The sequence below is a fragment of the Balaenoptera ricei genome, chromosome 13 (assembly GCF_028023285.1).
Source record: "Balaenoptera ricei isolate mBalRic1 chromosome 13, mBalRic1.hap2, whole genome shotgun sequence".
NCBI classification, from domain to species: Eukaryota; Metazoa; Chordata; class Mammalia; order Artiodactyla; family Balaenopteridae; genus Balaenoptera; species Balaenoptera ricei.
In genome coordinates this window covers 13734318-13756499 of record NC_082651.1, presented here as the reverse complement: position 1 = coordinate 13756499, position 22182 = coordinate 13734318, and the positions used below count along the sequence as shown (strand labels likewise).

Sequence of the window (22182 nt, the reverse complement as noted above, 5' to 3'; positions counted from 1 at the left end):
AGACGCGCAGGCTCAGTAATTGTGGCTCACGGGCCCAGTTGCTCTGCGCGGCATGTGGGATCCTCCCAGACCAGGGCTCGAACCCATGTCCCCTGCATTGGCAGGCAGACTCTCAACCACTGTGCCACCAGGGAAGCCCGATACTCTCACTTTTAATGACCTAGTGAGGGCTCCATAAATCTCCATGATGGTAGTTTTCACAGAATTCTCCAATAACATGTTTCACTGTCTTACTAGTTAACCTAACTTGTACATTTGAATTTTGTAAATGAAGTTTTCCCAACAAGAAGTACACTTGATCTTTTCCCATGATATTGCTGTAATTACTCTCATTTTCTTTATAAGTGGTCATTATGGGACTGAGGAAAGAAGGATAGAAGCCATTTAGGGAAACTGAGGCAGCCATCGAGGCCCGAGCTGCCCCACCGGGACGCCTCCCTGGTCCTGGGGCATCTTGCTGGCCTGGGCTCCGATACAGGGTAGCAAGGCTGGGCAGAAGTGACCACTGGGAGTGGCAAACACTGGCAGGCCTGGGCAAGACTCACCCGGTAGCGGGCCTTCCCGGTAGACACTGGGTATCAGCTTGGCAGGGCGGTTGACCAGATTTAGGATCCATCTGTGAGGACCAATAGTTACAAGCATCTGTAGATTGGGAATAAAATTCCCCAAACAATATCTGGCCCACAGTAGATATACGCTAGATGGTTAATAAATATTTGCTAAATGAAAGAACCTTTTTGAAAATTAGCTTTATACAAATATTTCTCAAGTGTGGTCTCTAGCTTCAGAAGCTCCTGGGGCTCTGTTAACCAACGTGGGGTCCTGGAATCTGCATCCTTCACAGGCTCCCTGTGATTCTGCTGTAGATCAGCATCGGAGAACCACAGATCTGGAGTCAGCCCACCTTGAGTCCCAACCAGAGGTCAATCCCACGTGGAGTTTCTCATGCCAGCCTTCTGAAGAGACAGCCCTTCTCCCTGCCCAGCACCCCCTCCACCCAGAGATTTCCCATCTGGCAGTAGACAGGAGTGGGTCGGACTCAGGTGCAGTCGCGGGTCTGCTCATAACTGGCTGTGCACAAACCATTAACCTTCCAAGATGGTGTCTTCATCTACAAAATGGGTTCAAAGTGCCAGCCCCTCCCCCTGCCATAGAATGATTGTGAAGATCCATCCCCGATACAGCCAAGGCCCAATTGATATTTGCTGAATTGAATTTCGGAATCACTTACCTGACAGCACTTTGAAAGGGCACTGCAAATGTTGGGTGAGTTCATAACCAACCTTTAGACTGGATCCAGAAAGTTCGTGAAAGGAGGAGAAGCCTGGAAGTCCTGGTGGACTTGGGGGAAACACGGCCTGGCTGGGCAAGAGTGATGGACGCCTACAGGAAGCTTTGCTGTGTGATGTGTTCATGCTCTTGCATTAAAGAAGAATTTGCTGCTTGATGGAAAGATCGGGAATGGAGCGGGATGGCGGCTCTGAGGGAGGATGGCGGTGTCAAGGGAAGCAGGTGCACCTAGAGAGGGTCAGACGTTAGAAGGCGATTGCTCTCTGCCTGTGACCCAGCCTGCCTTATACTGGAAAGTCTCTTGGAGGGGCGGCCAGACATCCCGGAGAGGAGCCCAAGGGGGCTTCTCCAAGCCTCCTGTGCCCAGTTCTGAGCTAGAACTTCGTTAATCTGTGCATGCGTTTGCTGGGGCTGCCGTAACAAAGTACCACAAACTAGGGGGCCACACAACAGACATGTATTGTCACAGGGTTCTGGAAGCTGGAGGTCTGAGAACAAGGTGTTGGCAGGGTTGGTTCCTTCTGAGGGCTGAGAGGGAGAATCTGTTCTGTGCTCCCTTAGCGTCTGGTGATATGCTGGCTGTCGGTGGTGTTCCCTGGCTTGTGACAGCATAACTCCAGTCTTCACATAGCATTCTCCCTCCCTGTGTGTCTCTCTCTGTGTCCAAATTTCCCCTTTTAAAAGTTCACAGCCACATTGAATTAGGGCCCACGCTAATGACCGCACCTTAACTCGATCATCTGCAAAGACCCTATTTCCATATAAGGTCACATTCTGAAGCACAGGGGCTTAGGACTTCCACGTGTGAGTTTTGGGGGGACTCAGTTCAATGCATAACAATCTGAGTGTTGCAGGTGGTGGGTCTAGCTCAGCCCCCCGTTTAGCCCTTTAGCTGCTTTGGGTCCGAGTAACACTAGTTGTAGAAGCCCTGGTTTGGGACCGACAGAGAGAGCAGAAGCGACACGTGTTCTCGAGAGCCTTTCTTGTTTCTCACAGCCCCATGCTCCCACAGCGGAAGGGACTCTGCTTCCCCGACCCAGAACCCCCAGAAAAGAGCTTCAAGACGGGGTTCACCACAGAAGAAAATCAAATGACAAGCAAACTGATGAGAGGATCAGGACTCTTCCAGGGTGTGCTTGGGCTCGGAACACTTTCTATCCAATCCCCACCACCGTTTTCCTACACTGTGGCCAAGATGGCCCCAGCTGAGATGGCACTGAGGTCCCAAAGGGCCCCCCTGGGATGTGGAATGAATGGGAACTTGGGTCAGAAAATGTGAGCTCCGCCCTGGCTCTGCCATGAAGTGAGTCTGTGGCATCAGGCAGGTGGCCTCCCCTTCCTGGCCCGCGACCCTCTCAGACGTGCCCCGCAGCCTTGCACACGTACACGTCCCCTCAGTCGTCCGTCATCAGAGCATCTGTCTCCACTGTCATGCAGGTCACGCACAGCCCACGGGCCCATTGTGTGCCACTTCCCTCATCTTTCTACAGGTGGCCTCAGGGCCACCCCCTGGGGGTTTCCTCCATGGAAAATTTGCCCAAAGTCCCCCCACAGAGCTCTACCTGCACCCCTCCTGGTAGTTCCTGGCCTCTATTCGCAGACCGGAGGGCAGTCCCACAGGTGTGGAGATTAGGACTAAAGGGACAGTAGAGATGATCTGTGCCCTTCAAGCCGGATGAGGAAACTGAGGCACAGACAGGTGGGTCCCAGAGCGGGCAGGACCCAGGCCTCCTAGTTCTCAGCCTCCCGCCCCCCGTTTCCTCCCTGAAAGCACAGCCTGCAGGCTGAGCCTGCTCCTCTGGGCCTTCCTGTTTCTCAGGCAGCCGTGAGCGGCTGTCACAGCATATAACCCGCTTTGCTACCGTGCCCGGTTCTAGAGAACCAGCTGTCCACACGTGCGGGAGCCACAGATATGCAGTTCTGTCACAGATTCTGCTCAGTGTGTCGGGCTCAAAAGAGCGGTTGTTCTTCATTTGTCCCTGTTTGTCTCCTCAGGGTGGCCAGGCCCCCCTCCAGCCCCCGCACCAGGCCTCAGGGCTCCATACCCACCACACACACACCCACACACACACACACAGGACAGGAGCAGACACAGGGACAAGAACAGACACACACACACACACAGGGACAGGAACAGAGAAACACACACACAGGGACAGGAACAGAGAAACACACACACACAGGGACAGGAACAGAGAAACACACACACACACAGGGACAGGAACAGAGAAACACACACACAGGGACAGGAACAGAGAAACACACACACACAGGGACAGGAACAGACACACACACACACAGGGACAGGAACAGACACACACACACACACACACACACAAGGACAGGAACAGACACACACACACACACAGGGACAGGAACGGACACACACACACACACACAAGGACAGGAACAGACACACACAGGGACAGGAACAGACACACACACACACAAGGACAGGAACAGACACACACAGGGACAGGAACAGACACACACACACACACACACAGGGTCAGGAACAGACACACACACACACACAAGGACAGGAACAGACACACACACACAGGGACAGGAACAGACACACACACACACAGGGACAGGAACAGACACACACACACACACACAGGGACAGGAACAGACACACACACACACACAGGGACAGGAACAGACACACATACACAGGGACAGGAACAGACACACACACACACACACAAGGACAGGAACAGACACACACACACACAGGGACAGGAACAGAAACACACACACACAGGGTCAGGAACAGACACACACACACTCATACACACAGAAATGTGCACACACACCCCGTGGGTATTCCATGGGGTTGTGAAAAGAATTGAAGGAGATAGTGCTTGTGAATGGATTTCAATACTTTAAGGTTCTTTAAGGTGTCAGGGATGATCAACCTGTAAGTTTCTCAAGGGCAAGCTCAGTGTCTTCTACTCAGAAACCATCTCCCCACATACATATAGCCTGGAATATTATTAGACATAGAGTGGGAGCTCATTGAATTGAAATCTAATGAACTGAAAATTGCTTTAATATAGAATCATTAAAAAAAAAAAACAGCATTAATATCCGCAGGCCTCTGACCCCAGGGGGAGTTGAAGGTACAGAGCAGTGATTTGTGCAGATGCTGGGCTTCCAAGGGCAGGTTCAGTGGGTGCTGACACACCTGCCTCATGCCCACTCTCCCCCAAATGCAGAGGCCCTGGCCTTCCCACTGCAGCCCCGGGTGCGTGATGCCAGGAGTCTGGAGGCATCTAAGAGGCTCAGTGGGAGGGAAGGAGCCAAGAATGACCTCTAGGAAACCTCCAACAAGCACTGGCAAGTTCCATTTGCAGCCTTTGACTGGAAGTTCGTGTTTAATCAGTTAATTCATGCTTTCAATAAATATTTATTGACCATCTAATGAGAGGACATAAACTCTGGGCAATCACCAGAGGAACTTTTTTAAAAACACAGACACCATGCCAAGAGATTATGGTTGAAGTGACCAGAGGTGGAAAGTTTCTGAATGCCCCAGGAAGCACCGCTCTCCGCTCCGCGATGCAAGCTTATACGGTCAGATAGGACACTGCACCTGCTCTCGAGGAGCTAGGCGTCCAGGGGACAGGCAGGGCACTGGCCCCAAGAATGGTCAATAATGACACTCACATGGAGGGCTGTGAACCAGGGTGGTCAGTGGAGAAGAAGGTAGGGGGTGAAGGTTCCTGAGAGGTGATCCAGGGAGGCTTCTGTCCTTGGAAACATGATGGCCAGGATGGGTTTCAGCCGCCCCAAAGCCACATCCGCAGAGAGAAGCCTTCGCCTCTTCAGGAAGAGGAGGGAATATGTCTCCAGTTTGGGAAACAGGGATGGAGGAGAGATGGTGCCCAATATTCATCACAGGGAGAAAGTGGCCCAATGCTGTTTGGTGTCCTGGTACAATCTATGGGATCTGAGAAGCTTGCAGAGGCCTCCAGAAATCTTTGAGACAGCCCCAAAGGGTAGCCCAGCCTGGGAAGCCTTGGGCTGGGTGACCCCTCAGGGCCCAGAACAGCACATTTCGTCCCACTTGCCTCCAGCTCTTCAGCCCCCTCATTTCCGAGCCTTCCAGACTTTCGGGACAAGTCAGGGCCTCTCATCAAGTACTTTTCTGAGGGAGCTTAGAGATCCACTGACATTTACAGCAGCTCCAACCCTGGAAATCCACTCCCTGGGGCCCTTCCTGGGAGGGAAGTGACAGAGTTAATCTAAGGGCTGGGGGAGGTGGAGAAAGGCCTTGAAACCACACAGTAAAGCCAACCAGATTAATAGAAGAAGAGAGAGGGGGGTAGACCATTAGGAAGACAAAGAGAAAATCATGCTGGAGCAATAGAAAGGGAAATCTAATATCAACTAGGGAAAAATAAATGGAGATTAGGGCAAACAAATTAGCTTTAATGGGTTCAGTGCTAATACAAGAATAACAGCTGAGCTGCGAATGCCTTTGAGGGGAAGATGGGATAAAGAACCAGAGCAGTCATGCAGGCGATAAAGACGATGCAGGGAGGGGGGACCAGCCAAAGGAGTGAGGGGCGGGGGGAAGGTAGAGAGGAGGGAAAACTCAGGGTGAGTGGGTGGGAGAGAGGTGCAGGGGAGAGGTCTGCTGTCTTGGACCAGGAGTGGAGGGGACTGGGGAAGGGGCTGAGAGGAGCAGGGGCCATCAGCAACGGATGGAAATAAAAGCCAGCAAGGCAATGGGAGGAGACCGAGGACAGAGGAAGAAACACCCGAGCCGCAAAGACTGGGCAGAAAGAGAGTGCGGATGGATGGAAATCAAGAGAATGGAGGAAGATAAACCAACGTGGAAGAGGGAGAAATATAATGTAATTCGGTTCATTCTCTGGCTAAAGAAAATCATAAAAAAGGAAAAATTCAGCTCCAACCAAATGAAAACCCAGAGAGGCTTCTGAAGTGGGCTTCGCAATGCACCCATGCTTGGTAGGTGATGTGAAGACACATTCGCCCTCAGAGAAGGGTCTGACTGTCCATCTGGAATAACCACACGCTGCCAGGGGCAGTGCCGGGACATCCGGGAGCCCTCAGCTTGAGTCTCAGTTCTGCCCCAGTGCAGCCGTGGGCAAAGTTACAGACAGTTTCTACTCTCATCTCTCCATCTGTAAAATGGGGATAATGTGCTGTTATGAGAACTGAATGAGAAGATGCACTTCGAGGGCTCAGGCCGGCTCCAGAGTGAGTCCCTCCCACCATGCTGGCTGTCAGTCTTATTCCGAAGCATTGACTCCTGGGAGAGGGGGGGTGAATACTGAAAGTAGTCCTTCCTCCCTTCCTCCTTCCCCTCTTTCCTCTTTTTTTAAGTCCAATCTTGGTAAAATACCAGCCAAGTTTGGTTCTTTCCCACCTAGAGACTAATCCAGGGGAACCCTCCTTATCCCCCCTCTGTCTCCCTCCCTCCGTCCCTGCCAGCCCTCTCTACCTGTTGGACATGAAAAAATAAGGCTGAACCCTCCTACTCTCTGGGCTGATCTAAGGCAAGAGCATCCAAAGAAGCCAGACTTCTTACCTATTATTCCAAGGGCTCTGGGGGACCCTCAGACCTGCCAGAACTTCAGAGTGTAGGAGGCTGGAAGCTGGTCCTCATGGTCTCACAACCTGGGGGCCTCTTGGGCTGAATTAAAGTGCATGGAGGCCCCACAAGAGGGACAGTGGCCAACAGGCCAGGAGAACAAATCAACAAGAACAAGCCCAGGAATCAATGAATAACCACCTAGCAGGGAACCCAGGAGGGGAGAGAGGAACTGGGATTACTTCCTGCCCCTCAGGGCATTCCAGAACCTTGCCCTTTGCTCCATCACTAAGGATTTTGGAAGAGGAAGAGCAGAAAATGACCCAGGCAGGAAGATAGGGTAGATGGGGTGGGAGAGCTTTGTCACTTGCTGAGAAAGTAAGTTCATTAAATTGAAACCATTCCCAGAAAACTATAACATCCAAGAGGGCGGAGACCCACCTGTCTTGATCCCTATGTATCCCCGGAGCCTGGAGCCGTGCCTGGCAGGGGAGCAGTGATGGTCAGGTGGTGATGGAGAATGTCTGTCTGAGTGCTATATGGGCATTGTGTTATGTGGATCACACAACACACCTAGGAAGAGAGGCGGAGAGAGGTGAAATCCATGCCAAATTCAGAGGTGGAACAGGGGTTTGAACGTCAGCAGTCTGTCTCCTGAGCCTGCTCTTCTAACCTTGACCTACACAGGTTCAGTGCATGAAAGTAAATGAATAGATGAACCGCAGCCACTCATCAGGGTGAGAGGACAGATTTGCAAGCTGCTTATCAGTTTGGGCTTCTATGAGGGACTGATAAGTGGGCCACGTGACAGGGGGTAGAAGGCTGGAAGATGGTACAGGGTCTTCTTCTTGTTGCATGTGGTTCTTGTCAGTGTTGCTTCAGCAGCAGGTGATCCAGAGACCAGCAATCCCGGAACCAGCCTCCTGTGCCCCTCGGATATACCAGCAGCAGCCAGGAGGTGCCATCACCTCGGAGGTTCCAAGCCCCAGCTCCCTGGGCCCCTCCTCCAAATGTCAAGGTTCTGATAACTCCAGCCTCTTCCTCTTCTTCCCCAGTCCTACGAATGGTGGCTTCTTCCACAGTTACCGTCTCAGGGTTACCCCAGTGCTCCTCTGCGCTCTTACAGCCTCCAACGCCTAGAAAAGCAAGTCCCTCCATTAAAGCCCCTCTGTTGAGATACCTAGAAACAGGTTTGTGTTTTCTGACTGGCCCCTGACTGATGCGCTACTTAAATGCTCTACTTAAAGGTCTGAAGAAATAGGATTCCAAGACTGGCTTGGTCGTGTACTTGGCCTTGAACCCAGAACACAGTGCTGAGCTCCCTGGCAGTGAGATCTGGGGTAGCAAATCTTTTTAGTGAGGGGACCCTGGCAGACATCAAGGGGTAGCATCACCCTGCAGCCCTGAGTCAGAAATGTGTCAAGTGGGCCTCTGAGTCTGGGATGTCCGAGTTCCCAGGTGGGATAGCTTTTGCTACTCAACTGAGGTCCTCCCTAGCTGGAGCTGTCTCTCGTGATTCTTTCCCTTGGTGCATGCCGAAATCTCGCCACCAGAGCTATAACTTCCTTATCATTCTCCATAACCCTCTACAGCCAGGGTTAGAAGGAAAAGGCTTCCCAACTTAGAACCCAAAGACTCATGTTGGTGACAGTTTTCTCATCCGTGTAAACTGGTGACAGTAGCGTTCATCTCACAGAGTGCTCCTGCCAGACCAACACGGCAGTGTGTGGGCGTGTGGGCTGTAACACTCCCTGCAAAGGTGTCAGCCCGACAAGTGTCACACACTTAACGTTGACCTTGAAGGTTGGATGCAAAAGCCAACAGGAAGACCCCTGCATTCATCCCATGGCTCCTGCAGAAGGAAGGCAAACCTCTCTTTTCCTGTGCCATGATGTCTGGACTCCTTTCTTTTTTTTAAACAACTCATGTCTAAGACTATATGTCTTTGAAAGAGACAGAATTCTGCTGAGGGCAAAGAATGTGTGGGCTTCACTCAGCTTGCTTTGGACCTGCTTTCTTTCCTCCCTCCCTCCCTCTCTTCCCTCCCTTTCCTCCTTCCTTCCTTCCTTCCAGTAATTAACTTAACCAGCATTTAGTGGGTACCTACTGTGCATCAAGCATTACACCAGATATTAGGGTTTCAGAGATAAAGAAGCCAGGCAGAGGGAACAGCATGTGCAAAGGTCCCAAAGCAGGAGGATGCACCAATAGCTCCAAGGTCATGCACAAGACCCGTGAGGGTGTGGAGCGGAGATTGTGGCGGAAGGTGGCATGCGATGAAGCTGAAGGGCAGGTTTTATGCTTGCATGGCAGCTGGTGTCGTGACCCACCAAGACAACCCTAGAGGCGGTGCCTCTATCACCCGGAGATTTCCGATAGGAAGGTGAATATAAAAACAGAGGAAAGATCTGGGCTGGAGATAACTGGATGCCCACGATGCCATCAGTACAGGGGTGGTAAGTGAAACAATGAGAGTAGGTGGGATCACCACGGATGATGGTGTAGAGTGGGCACAGCGCTGGGATTTGAGAGAAGCCTGGGGAAAAAATAGATATCACAGAACAAATGAGGGAGGAGAACTGCATTAAAGAGAAACACAGGGAACCGGGACCAAGGACCAAGCCTTGTATGGAAGCCACCTTAAGAGGGAGAACTTAGCACCCTCCACCACCTGCCGTTCACCTAGTTCCTAGCATCCGAGCACCTGCTAAGCATGAGGCATGTCGTGAGGTGACCCCTGAACAGCAAGGGAGGAAAGGAAGGAAATAGGAACAGCCAAGTATGACTACTTATTGAGAAATTTGGTTGAAAACAATAGGAAGGAAAAGTTTCATAGTCAAGGGGAGGTTTTGTTTTGTTTCGTTTCGTTTTGTTTTGTAAGCAGGGGCTGGGGAGGCAGCATAAATGGATTTAATTGTGTTTGTAGGTCCAGGGGATGGACCTGGTAAAAAGGGAGATGTAACTCATATAAAAGACATGGCAGGATGGTGTATGGAGTAGGGTTCCAGAACAGGTGAGAGGATGAGGCATCAGTGAGAAAGGGATGAGAAGCACAAAGCAGCAGCTTTACCAACCGACTGTCTCTCTTCTCCGGTTACCCTTGGGAGAAGTGCAAGGCACAGAGACCAAGGTCATGCAGCAAGTTGAGGGTAAAGCCAGATGCACAATGCTGCTTCTCAGTGTGCTGGCCCCTCTGTCCTAATCCAAGGGCCTAATGTGCCCAGGTAACCTATCACCTCATAGATGCTGGAGGGACCCGGAGTGTAGACTTGGGGTGGAAGGTGGGACAAGAGGTTGGAACACTGGGTTTCCATGGTCCTGGAGCATTTTCTTCAGGAGTGTTTAGAGGCAGAGGCCCTGGCCTTTATTCCAGAAGGCACCAAGCCAACGGGGGCTGCTGTGAGGTTACAGCGGGAGATCACAGGCCTGCAGGTGAGCATGCTGGGGAGATAACATCACTGAACTGAGATTGTCACAGACTGGGTAGCGCTGGCACCGCCATTCCTTGGGGAGCGAGAGTAGGCGTGGTGGCGAGATTTACAGGACATCCCAGAGCAGCTGCTGAATTCCCCACTAGAGTCCTGCCAAGGCTCAGATGCTCACCTTGACACTCTTTGGGGCTGAAACAAAAATCCCCAGGTAGTTAAGTGGAAATTTTCACAGCACAACACATTGAACCATTGTTACTTTCGGACGGGGCAAGTGATGTGAGGAATCAGACAGAAGGTGAAAGGGGAAAGTATCCAACGATGGGACTCGAGGGTCCCGCGGTGGGGAATCCACTCACCAACCATCACAATAGCCCCTCACGTTTGTAAAGCATTTTTCTGCCACGTGTATTTACTGAAACATTAATTAAACTTTTGTGACAGGTGCTAGGTAGACAAAGATGGGGCCCCTGCCCTTGAGAACTCATAAAGGAATCTAAACAGATCAAGGTGCAGTTCGGTGCAGCCAGTGCTGCGACTGAGACTTGGGCAAAGGATTATGGGCCACAGGGACTTCCCTGGTGGTCCGATGGTTACGACTCTGCACTGTCACTGCAGGGGGTACGGGTTCAATCCCTGGTCGGAGAACTAAGATCCTGCATGCCGTGCACATGGTGCAGCCAAGAAAAATAAAATTAAAATTAAAAAAAGGATTATGGGGCACAGGGAAATTATCCTACATCTCGAGGGTCTGGGTATCCATACACGTAACAAGAGTTTGGGGCAATGACCTCTCTCTTGTCCTCCTACTCTCCCTCCTCCTCAGAGCCCTGGAAGGAGTGAAGAATGACCAAAGAAAGGCCTAAGACCTCCCCAGATGGTCACTTTTCCAAAGTATACATTTTTGGACAGCAGCCTTCAGCCAGAGCTTTGCAGACTCCCTCGCTGTAGGCTCAGTGCTCTCTCCCCAGGCAAGTTGGCATCCCCTCGTATGCGGACTTCACACTCAGAACCCACTTGGGTCCGGCCAGGCCGTCTTGTCTTCCTCCTCCACCGTCCAGACCATTCAAAGGGCCTGAACAAAGGACCTTTGTTCAGGAAGCGTCAAACCTCTTCCTGGGAGACACCTTTCCCCCCTTCCCACTCGTTCCTGGCTTCCGGCCTCAGAGCCCACCCGGTGCACACGGATAGGTGGTCAGCACTGTGGGCGGCCGGGCCCTCCCTGGGGCAGGAAGGAAGGATGCACCCACCTCTGGGCGTTTGATGGTGACTCGCCCAAAGGCGTCTACTCCCCCGCACCGGACACAGGAGGGACAAAAGCCCTTCCGTGATGGGGACTGAGCTCCAAACCTCAAACCAGAGGTCCCGTCTCCCTCTGCAGCCAGCAGGCTCTTTCCAACTCCTCCACCCTGATTCTCCGACAGCCACAGGAAATGTCTTTCCATTTCTTGAGAGCACCAAAGTCTTGTGTGTGGATTTCCTTCCTGTGGAAGTTTCTTCACCTGGTTACCTCCTGGTCATTCCACCCTTCAGCTTCCCTCTGACCACTTACGGGCTCCCCTAGCATCTGACTTATCTCTGTCAAGAAACTTCTCCCTTAACGTGGTGATTTCGAATTTATCTGATTGCATCCTTCCACAGATTGTAAGTTCCTCGAGGGCCAGGTTTCTTGTCTTGTTCAAGGCGATCTCCTCAGTGCTTTGATTCATGGTAGGTACTTGGTATATCTGTGTTGAGATCAAAAGAGATGAAAACTGTAATATACAAACAATAAGAATTATTATTCTAAGAAGATGGGGCTAAGGTGGGAGGTGTACATGTAGTTAGTTATTCTCTGAAATTTTCTTTGCCAGCCGTTGGCCTAGGTCAGCAGCAGACACTGCAAATCGTGTTATTTAGCTCCCATTCAGCGGATGGAAACACTATGGTTGAAAAAAACCCCAAATTTCTCAAATGATAAAATTAAAACAGGAAGTAAATGGAGTGTAACCCTTAAAAAATTGTATTAAAAATATATGGAGAGAAAGACATATATCATATGATATCACTTATATGTGGAATCTTAAAAAAATTATACAAATAAACTTATTTACAGAACAGAAATAGACTCACAGACTTAGAGAACGAACTTAAGGTGACCAGGGTGGAAGGGCGGGGGGAGGGATAGATTGGGAGTTTGGGATGGACATGTTCACATTCATTGCTATATTTAAAATAGATAACTAACAAGGACCTACTGCAAAAAAATTAAAAATAAAAATAAAAAAGACTACATGATAAAAAAAAATATACGTGGAGGGATAAACAAATTAAGAAGAAGAAGCAGACTTGGCAAAAAAAAGAAATTACTCCTCAAAAGGAGATTTAAAGAATTTTTTAGAAGAATTTAAGCAACTTTACAGAATAAAAGAAACTGGTGAAAAAAAAATTAAAACAGGCAGAGTCAACACAGAAGTCTGGCCCAACGCCCTTTGCACAGTAACACAAAGAACTCAGAAGCCAATAAAATAAAATAAAGCACCAGAGACTTCACAGTTTAGGAGCCAGAGCTATGAATACATCTTTCCCTTCATACCGATGCAGGCTGATCTAGTAAATAACCTTTCAGGAGGGTTCCTGAGAGTTTGGGTTTCTAAGGATCCTGAGCAGCCCTTCAGGAAGATTCAGGACGATGGCCCGCACGCTTCAATGGAGAAACAGGGTAGATTTGTTTTTAGGCACAATTCCCAGTTCATGCCATCAAGAAATGGCGTTTGGTTTTTTAAACCTATTACCTTTCTAGGGGTGAAGAACTCCACCTGTAGGAACCCTCGTTTCTAGATGTAGAGAACCTAGCGCAACATCTAAGCTCGGTGGATCACGTGGAAGCCTAAATTCTGGAAAATGGGGACAAAGCTGGGAGGCCTTGTCTGTTTGGGTGGCTGTCTGGCGCCCCCTTGTGTTCAGTGTCCGGAACCAAAAGAGCCGAAAAGCAGCACGGATGGAGTGAGCGTCAAATGGCTGAGCTATTTTCCACCAGCAGCCTGCGGCCAATGAGAAGCCAGAGGGCTCAGGAGTGGATGCAGGCCCCTCCGCTGACCATCTGGGATGTCTTCCCAGCCCTGGTGGAAACGCACTTGCTGGGACAAGCTGCCTAGAACGGGACGGGTGGAAGCAGTGCCCAAGGTCACCCAATTGTCTCCACCAGGGAGATGGTTCATCGTGTCCCTCCTGCTGGGTGTTTGGCCAGCGGGCTTTTCCTCTGGACTTAGTGCCCAGGCCAGAGGCACTTATAGACTCTTTAAAAAAAAAAACAACAAAAAACCAGATATTCACTGCTCTGCTGAAAACAGCTTGGGCCCCTGAGGAGACATTGCAGGGGCAGTTTTGAACGTGCTACGTCAGTGGGCCGTAATGGGCACGATGTGCCTAGCAGAGGTACATCCCACCCTCGGCCATAAATAGCCCTTAACGGGCTGACGCAGAAAGCCTGGCATTGGCTCTTCCTCCTCCCCTGCCCGCTCCCCCTGACTCCCACCCCCAGGGCTCGGACATCCCAGCCAGATCACCAAATCATGCCCCTGGTGTGAAAAGACGCCCTCGGCTCCCGGGCAGTGGCACCTCCAGTGTGGAACTGCACGGCTGGTGCCAAGCTTCCGGGGTCAGTTCTGGCCATAGAATGGGGCTCACCCAGCAGCTCTGATGGGAGCCTTAATCCCTGGTTAGATCCTGGCTCTTCCTCATATAAGCTGAGTCACATCAGTCACATAAATTGTCACTGAAAATCTCTAAGCCCCAGTCTCCTCATCGGCAAAAGGAAGATCTCAGGCCTGAAGTTAGCCCAACCTGTATCTAGGGATTTTAGAGAGTTAAGTATGTTGATAAATCGAACAGACACCTTCTTGCCTCTAAGCCTTTGCACATGCTGTTCCCACTGCCTGGAACAGTTTTCCTCCTCATCTCCTTCTCTAGTCTGACGTCTCTTTATCTTCAGTCTCCACTTAGACTTCTTCAGAAACCCGTCTATGGTCCCCTGAGCCTGGGCTTGGTCCCCTCCAGGGGTTCCCATAACCCCCTGCATGTCCCCGGTCCCAGCAGTGACCATGTGGTGCGGTCATTGGCCGGTCTAGATCCTTACTTGAACCCTATGAGCCCAGAGCAGGGATCACATCTGCATTATTCACCTCGACATCTGCAGGGCCTGGTGCAGCATTTGGCACGTAGTACGCACTCAATAAATATGTGTTGAATAGGTGGATGGGCTCAGAATGAAACACAGGCTGGGGCCAGAGGGTAGAGGCCGAGTCAGGAAGGCCGCTAACGAGACAGGCGCACATCACAGCGTGTCCACGTTCTGCACCACCGCCCACAGCCCGACATGTCAGTCCTGGAAGCCCTGGAACGTGGGCCAGTGAGGTCTCTGCCTTTGCCCTTTCAGTGCTCCTAACATTGCTCGGGCCAATCAGGCCGGGAACCCACGGACAGGGCCCACTCTGTCCAAGCTCAACCAGAGAAGCTCTCCTTTTATTGTTTTGTGTCTGTGTTTCTCAATGTGATTGTGCTGAAAAATCTGGCCCTATGGTTCAAAAGAAGAACAAGAATCAGAAACTTAAATACCACTGATTTCATCCTACGCCCTCATTTTATAGATGAGGAACAGAGACGCAGAGAGGACAGGCGAATTTTCCCCAAGGTCACACAGCTCAGTATCAGAGTAGGAAGAGCCTGAATCCTCAACTCTTTAGATACTTTCTAGAGGGAGGGAGGGAGGTGGTGGGCTTGTTATTTGGAGTAAGGTGCTGAGGGTCTGAGAGGAGACCCCCCCAAAAGGTCCCCAAAGTGGGATGTCCCCCCTCTGTGGCATCATACATGCCCCTCACCCTGCCAACCCGAGCTAGCCCTCCTCAGAGGTGGGAAGCAGGACGGGGTGCACCGGGAGCACCAGAGGGTGTGACCAACGGTGGGAGTTCAAGTTCAGGGGCTCTCAACATCCAATGTCCACACGCGGGCTGATTCTCTGCCTGGTGGCCCTGACAACTGTCCCCCGGACTATATTGTGTTTTAGGCCACGGAGGGCTGAACCAGCTGGGAGGGGCCTTTGTGAATGGCAGACCCCTGCCCGAAGTGGTGCGTCAGCGCATCGTGGACCTGGCCCACCAGGGCGTGAGGCCCTGCGACATCTCCCGCCAGCTCCGAGTCAGCCATGGCTGTGTCAGCAAGATCCTTGGCAGGTAAGCACGAAATTCACCCCTCACCACCCTCCCTTTCGGGGACTCGTGAGGTGTCCAGCTTGGGCCCCTGAACAGGACCTGAACAGGATGTGGTGGTGCTTCTGGGCTTCCCCCATCTGCTGCCCTTCTGTGGTTTCCTGCCCTTCCTTCCTCATTTGTCCATTTCTCTTTCCTTTCATTTCTCCCTCCCCTGTGGTCTCCTTTACCCCATGTCCCATTTTCTATAGACTTCTTTGTTCCTAAAGCAGAAGAATCTTCCCCAAAGGCCCTCCCCCCTGCTGAGACCAAGGGAAGGGAGCCACTGGGGAGGGGACACGCGATCAGAGTTGACGCCCGAGGTCTAACCCCAGCTTGAGGGACGTCTGAGTTTGTGTTTCTCAAACCGTAACTCCCAGAGTATCTGCCACAGGGTTGCTTGAGAAAATGCAGATCCCTAAGCCCCAGGCCAGGCCTACAGCAGCCTCCCTGGGAACCAGGCCCGGACGCTGTGATTTTTATGAGATGACCAGGTGACACTTACAGACGCTAACTTCAGAGCAGCAGTGCACAGCCCTGGCCACACGGTAGAGTCACCTGGGGAATCTTAGTCTGAAAAAGAAATTGATGTCTAGGCCCCAGCCCAACCCAGTTAAGGCAGAACTTTACGGGAATGAGTCCAAGTTTCGGTATAGTGTTAAGCCCTCCTCGAGTGACTCTAATTTCATGCAGCCAGAGTTAAGAACTGCTAACCCAAAGGTTCAGGAGGGACCAGGAGCAGCGAAGCTCCGGACTGACGCAGCCGCATAGTCTAGTCTGGAGGGCCACTTCCGGCGGGAAGTGCCCACACGCGGGGGATTCGGGGCTTCGTGTCAGCTCAGTGTACCCGTCTCCCTTACCCAACCTGTAAGTGGATTCAGGAGGAGCTCTGGTTCAAAAAGACCAAAGCTTGATCTGTAATTGAACGTGGAAAGCCCTGCTTTCCTGGCCAAAGTTGTCAGGGAAAAGCGTGGTTCCAGGCTGGGGTCAGGAGAGGGGTTCCCAAGATGGGCTGCAGTATCCCACGAAGGGGATGAGCGCCGGAGGGTGGTGACACATAAAGGGAGTTTTAAAGAGCCAGATTTTATTTCATGGCAGAAGAGACCAGAGTTTCCCCAAGGAGGGGAGGCAGGCTATCCTGCTGAGGGATGCGGGGAAGGGGAGTGGAGACCCTGGGAGAATAGGCTCAGCTTAGGGAGCTGGACGTGGCCAGGGCTCCAGGCCAGACTGGGGTTCCAGAGTCCACGAGGAGCAGCTTCAACTTGAACTGTGTAACCTGGTGGAAAACCAGTGGCTGGGGGTATGGGGTGGGGTGGAGGGGTGGAGGGGTATTATGGAGAACAAAGGTGGAACCAGCAAGACAGGGCAGAGGGCCCAATGACCCCTGCTGGCTTCCTGGGGAGGGAGGGGTAAAACCAGGATGGCCAAGGAGAACAGTAAGTCATGCTTCAGCCAAGAAAAGCTGGACAGAGCAAACCGCCACCGTGAACCTGTATGTACCCGCAGAGCACATGCGTCAAAGTGCCCTTTCTAAGAAGGGAGGTGTTTTGTGCCCCATAAGGTGGCTCCTGCAGGTGCTCAGACGCAGGAGACTGGCCAGAGGGACGACGGGAAAGAGAGAAGCCAGGTATCCCTGGGCGAGGTCTATCGAAGAGAGTTCTGGTTTGGCAGCGGCATAAACCTACCCATGCAAGGGAAACAGGCAGTGCCGGGAACATCGTGTTGGAGGCCGGCCCTGGGGGCACGATTCACCACCCCCCCCCAGCCCCTCCCCAGAAGCCTCGGAGGGGAACGAGAGTCTCTGGCTAAGTTCCTGCCCGAAGACCCCACCTGCTTACTGGGTACTTCTTTGGGGTTCTCTATTGGAGTAGGTACTACGAGACTGGCAGCATCCGGCCTGGAGTGATAGGGGGCTCGAAGCCCAAGGTGGCCACCCCCAAGGTGGTGGAGAAGATCGGGGATTACAAGCGGCAGAACCCGACCATGTTTGCCTGGGAGATCCGAGACCGGCTCCTGGCCGAGGGCGTCTGTGACAACGACACTGTGCCCAGTGTCAGCTCCATCAACAGGTGAGAGGGACAGCGCAGCCAGGGGCCGGGGAACCTGGGCTTTGGGGGAATCATGACGGAGACCTGGCTCGAGTGGAACGGAGCCTGGGAAGGGGCGGCATGGTGAAGAGTCAGGCCGGAAGGGCCCCGGGCCCAGGGCAGGCACCACCCCTCCAGCCTCCTCACTGCCATGGGGCATCCCCACCCTCACCCCTCTCCTCACCGCACCCCGACCTCGCCCCGTCCCCAACCCAGACTGTACTCGCTGCAGTCTCCTTCCCCACACACCACATCCTCTTTCATTCGATAAAAGAAACTTCCTCTTGCATTGATCCTTTCTTGAGCGAGGCACAAGACCCCCTAACTGGGCCCTCATCCAAGCACCCACTCATTTGTTTAGTCATTCAATCATTCACTCACCACCTCAATCAATCATTCACTTGCTCACTCACTCGTTCATTCACACATAAGTCACTCATGTGTAGGCCCTGGGGATGCACAATCCTTCTCCATGTGGCCCTTACAGCCCAGTGGGAAAACAGACACTAATCGAGCCCTAATCAAGTGCCCATGCAAACAACTGTAAGAAATGCAGCTCTAAGTTTGGCTAAGGAGAGAAATATGAGGCTATTGAGCTGGCAGAGGGTGACTTTGTTTAGGGAGGTTCTGAAAAGATGCCTGGAGTAAGAAATAACTAATAAGAGTTAACTAGGTGAAGGGGGGGGTGGGGGATGGTGAAAGGAGCTCTGAGACAGCACGTGCAAAGGCCCTGTGGCTAATAGGATCTTATACAAGAAGCTGAAAGAAAGCCAGTAGGTGGAGGGAAGGGGAGTGTGAAGTCGGCTGAGGTGGAGATGTGAAGAAAGGCTGAAGTTCAGAGGCTGGTGACCGTGCAACGTATTCTTGCCTCTGACCTAGAAGCAACGCGAAGAATCTTGGCAGATGTTAAGCCCGAGGCTGACTTGCATTTCAGAAAGTCCACTCTGGCTGCAATAGAAAGAAAAGATTAGAAAGGGTCAAGAGCAGGGAGGGGTGGGCCGGTGAGTGACCCTGGAGGGAGAGTTTGGTGGTGGCAGAGAGGGATGGATGCTGGAGAGATCTACAAGGTCACACCCACAGAACCTGATGACGGGCTCGATGGAGGAGGGAGGGAGGCAGATGCTGAGCCCCACGTGCCTTTCTGCCTTGAGTGACCAGGGGGACTAATCGTGAAATGGGAACACTGGGAAGGACCAGGCGTGAGGAGTAAGGTCTCGGGTTTGAGTGTGGACAGGCTGAGGTTGAGGTGCCTTTAGATACCCAAGTGGGATCTCAAAAAGGCAACTGAATGTGGGGCATCCAGGAGCCCTGTTTTCTTCTCTTCTAAGGGCCTTTCTTGTCTCCCTTACAGAATCATCCGGACCAAAGTGCAGCAACCCTTCAACCTTCCCATGGATGGCTGCGTGGCCGCCAAGTCCCTGAGCCCAGGACACACGCTGAGTGAGTACCGAGGGTCCTGCAGGCACACCCAGCCCCTTGCACACACACACCCATCTGCGTACACACCCAGAGTCACACACAAACACGTCCACACAGGCACACCCAGGTGTGTAGACTGAGCCCTTCCCTTGGGACACAGCCTTGCTCTGAAGTATTCAGGAGTGGAACCACCTCAGGCAAGAACCCTGGCACCAGCGGCACCCCTGACCCCTCCACGGTGGCAGCAGGGGCTCTGAGGGGTGTCAGTTCCACGTCCTGACCCTCCGTCTCGCCCCACTGCAGTCCCCAGCTCAGCCGTGACGCCCCCAGAGTCTCCCCAGTCCGATTCTCTGGGTTCAACCTACTCCATCAACGGGCTCCTGGGGATCGCGCAGCCTGGCAGCGACAGCAAGAGGAAACTGGATGACAGTGAGTGTTGTGGGAACCAGAGGGCAGGCTGGGGGGCGCAGGAGGGCGGTTTGCTGAGGCTCTGATGGGACACAAGCCCCCTTCGGCCCAGGACTTTCGGGCCTGTCTCGAAGCCATCCTGAGGCCCCGGGAGCCTGGTCCTTTCCCTCCCCTGAAGCAAGTGTGCTCCCCAGCTCTGGCCTGGGGGATGGGTGGACGGGCTCCTGAAAGCTTTCTCCCTCCCTGGGGACACGCACCAGGTGACCAGGACAGCTGTCGGCTGAGCCTTGACTCCCAGAGCAGCGGCAGTGGGCCCCGCAAGCACCTTCGCACGGACGCCTTCAGCCAGCACCACCTTGAGCCGCTTGAGTGCCCCTTTGATCGGCAGCACTACCCAGAGGCCTATGTCTCCCCCAGCCACACCAAAGGCGAGCAGGTGAGGAGCCAGCCGGGCGTGGGAGGTTAGCAGACAGGCCGGGCGGGGGCGGGGGCGGGGGGCTGTTGCTGGAGCAAGGCACGGGCTCTGAAAGCTCCCTAATCAGCCTGCGGTTCTAGAAGCAGCTAGGAGTTCCTTGCTGGGCTCAGGCGCGTGCTTCCTGCAGCTCCAAGGCCGTCACAGGCTTTGTTTCACCAGACGCTAGCTTCTTCCTCCTCATCCTCCCAGCCCTGTTGCCTTCCCTCACCCACAGCCTCTGAGCTTAGGGCAATGCAACCAGCCATGCCATGCCCCTGCCGCGGTGACTTCCCTAGCCGGCGGGGTCAGGTCGCACAGCAATAAAGCCATAGCTCCGGCCTCTACAGCGTGCCCTCTACCAGCACCTCCAGCCCCGCCTCGGGCCACTCACACCTGCCCACCCCTGCGAGCCCTGCTCACGCTCCCCACCACGCCCCTCTTGTTCACACCCCTCTGCCCCAGCACACGGTGTGCCCTCCTCGCACAATGCCTTTCCTCCCACCTCTCCGCCTGGAAAAATACCGCTCGGCCATTATGACTCAGCTCAAGCAGCACCTGGTCCACGAATCCTTCCTTGCTCCTCAGACACGCTTCATCTCACCCGCGCCCCTGCTTCTGCACGTCCGGGTTGCTGCCCCCCAGAACTCACGGGGTAGTGTAATCGCCTAGTGGACAGAGATGTAAAGACACAGCAGATTTCTTAAGGACAGGGCAGCATCTCAAAACATCTTTTATCTCTAGCACCTAACATTGTGCCCCTCTTATAACAGACGCTCCATAAAGGTAGATTGAGTGAACGCATTGAGAAATCCAGCACAATAAACTACCAGCTACAAGGGAAGTTTTATTTCCGGTGCTCAGGGCAGGTGAAATGGCTTATCGTGGGTTGGCTTCTGTGAAAAGCTGGCAGAGACGTCCAAGGTCTCCCACAGAGCCCAACAAAGACTCCACACCTCTGTCTGAACTTCCAGGCCCGCTGGCCTCTCGGTTCATTATCTTTTATCGACACTGCAGTTGCAGTGTCTCCCTGCCTCACCCCACCTGGTCAACCAGCTGAGGATTCTCCAGGCCGGTGTCTGCTCACCCCTCTCCGCACACGCTGTCATCGGATCCAGGAGTGAGGCGTGCCCGTACATCTTTAAGATCTGAGTAGGCCAATGGTGATGATGCCAATAATCAGCTGAACCGTTGCCAGTGACCGTCTGGGCTGCTGGGCCGATGCCAGCAACGCAGCTGGGCAGGCAATCTGCGTCAGCGATTTTATCAGCCCGGGCTGTAGCAACCAGGAGGGGTGCAGAGAAGGCTGGCCGTCAGCAGACCTGGGGAGAGGGCCCGGGCACTCAGCCGCAAGGCAGCACATGGCTCCCGGGGCAGGGCGGGGCGGGGCAGGGGGAGCCGAATGGGGCCACAGCGGTGGGCCTGCGGGAACCCGCTGTGTGAGACGGAACCTGCACAGCCCAGTGTCCTGGTAGAGTAGAGAAACCCTGCTGCTGAGACCCGCTGGGTCACAGAGCCATTTCCTGGCTCTGTTCCTGAGCCCCCCAAGGGGCCCTGCTTGATTACAAGGAGCCCGGAGACCCAGCACCAAGCTGTACGTGGGGAGTCATGCAATGGAGAGTCTTGAGCCAGAGGGACCGCAGGGCCCACCAAGTCCAGTCTTTCCATTTGTGTGGAGATGACCCAGGGCCAGAGAAGGTAGAGAGGGCTTGGGGAAGCGAATGGCTGTGGAGCTCCGACCTGCCGGCCCTGGTTTCATTCAGATCCGTTCACTTCACCTGCTTTAAATACGATGCTCCTATGGGAGTTGTTATTTGAAGACTGGAAAAAGAGAGCCTGAAAAGCATGGAACTACTCCAACCCCTCACCTTACAGATGAGGAGACAGAGGCTCAGCCGTGTCCATAATTGATTCATTCCCTCCCTCAGCCAATCATCTACTCCCTCATTCATTCCCCTGCTCGGTGGTGAGCGGCAGGGAGAACCCAGCCTGTGCCCGGGGCTCCTTACCTTTCCCGCCCCTGGCGCTGTCAGCACTGCCGAAGGAACACTCCGTGTTCCCTCACTGGGCACAGGAAGGCCCTCTGGCCTAGGGAGCCAGGAGAGAAGCACAGGTCCTCACACCTGACCTCAGGATGGGGCGAAGACATGGCCATCTCTTCCGTAAAGTCAACAAGGGGCAAAGCATTCAACAGAAACGTCCTGTGGGCTCATTTCTGGTTGCTATTTTACCACCAGGAGTAGTTAGGAGTCTGCACAGCCCTTGTTCCTCTATTTTACAAGTGCATCAAGAAGCAGATCAACAGAAT

At 53.1% G+C, this 22182-nt stretch overlaps 1 protein-coding gene across 10 annotated transcripts in view; it reads left to right on the top strand.

The window, feature by feature from the left end:
- PAX8 (paired box 8) overlaps window positions 1-22182 on the top strand; it is a 56254-nt gene that overhangs the window by 15012 nt on the left and 19060 nt on the right. For 6 of the 10 annotated variants that reach the window (XM_059943184.1, XM_059943182.1, XM_059943179.1 and 3 more), the window contains exons 3-7: window positions 15329-15494; window positions 17378-17578; window positions 18948-19036; window positions 19319-19444; window positions 19684-19859. In XM_059943184.1, coding sequence (XP_059799167.1) covers window positions 15329-15494; window positions 17378-17578; window positions 18948-19036; window positions 19319-19444; window positions 19684-19859 — 758 coding nt within the window. The remainder of the gene's footprint in view (window positions 1-15328; window positions 15495-17377; window positions 17579-18947; window positions 19037-19318; window positions 19445-19683; window positions 19860-22182) is intronic. The other 4 variants (XM_059943186.1, XM_059943185.1, XM_059943178.1 and 1 more) reach the window with 1 other exon arrangement.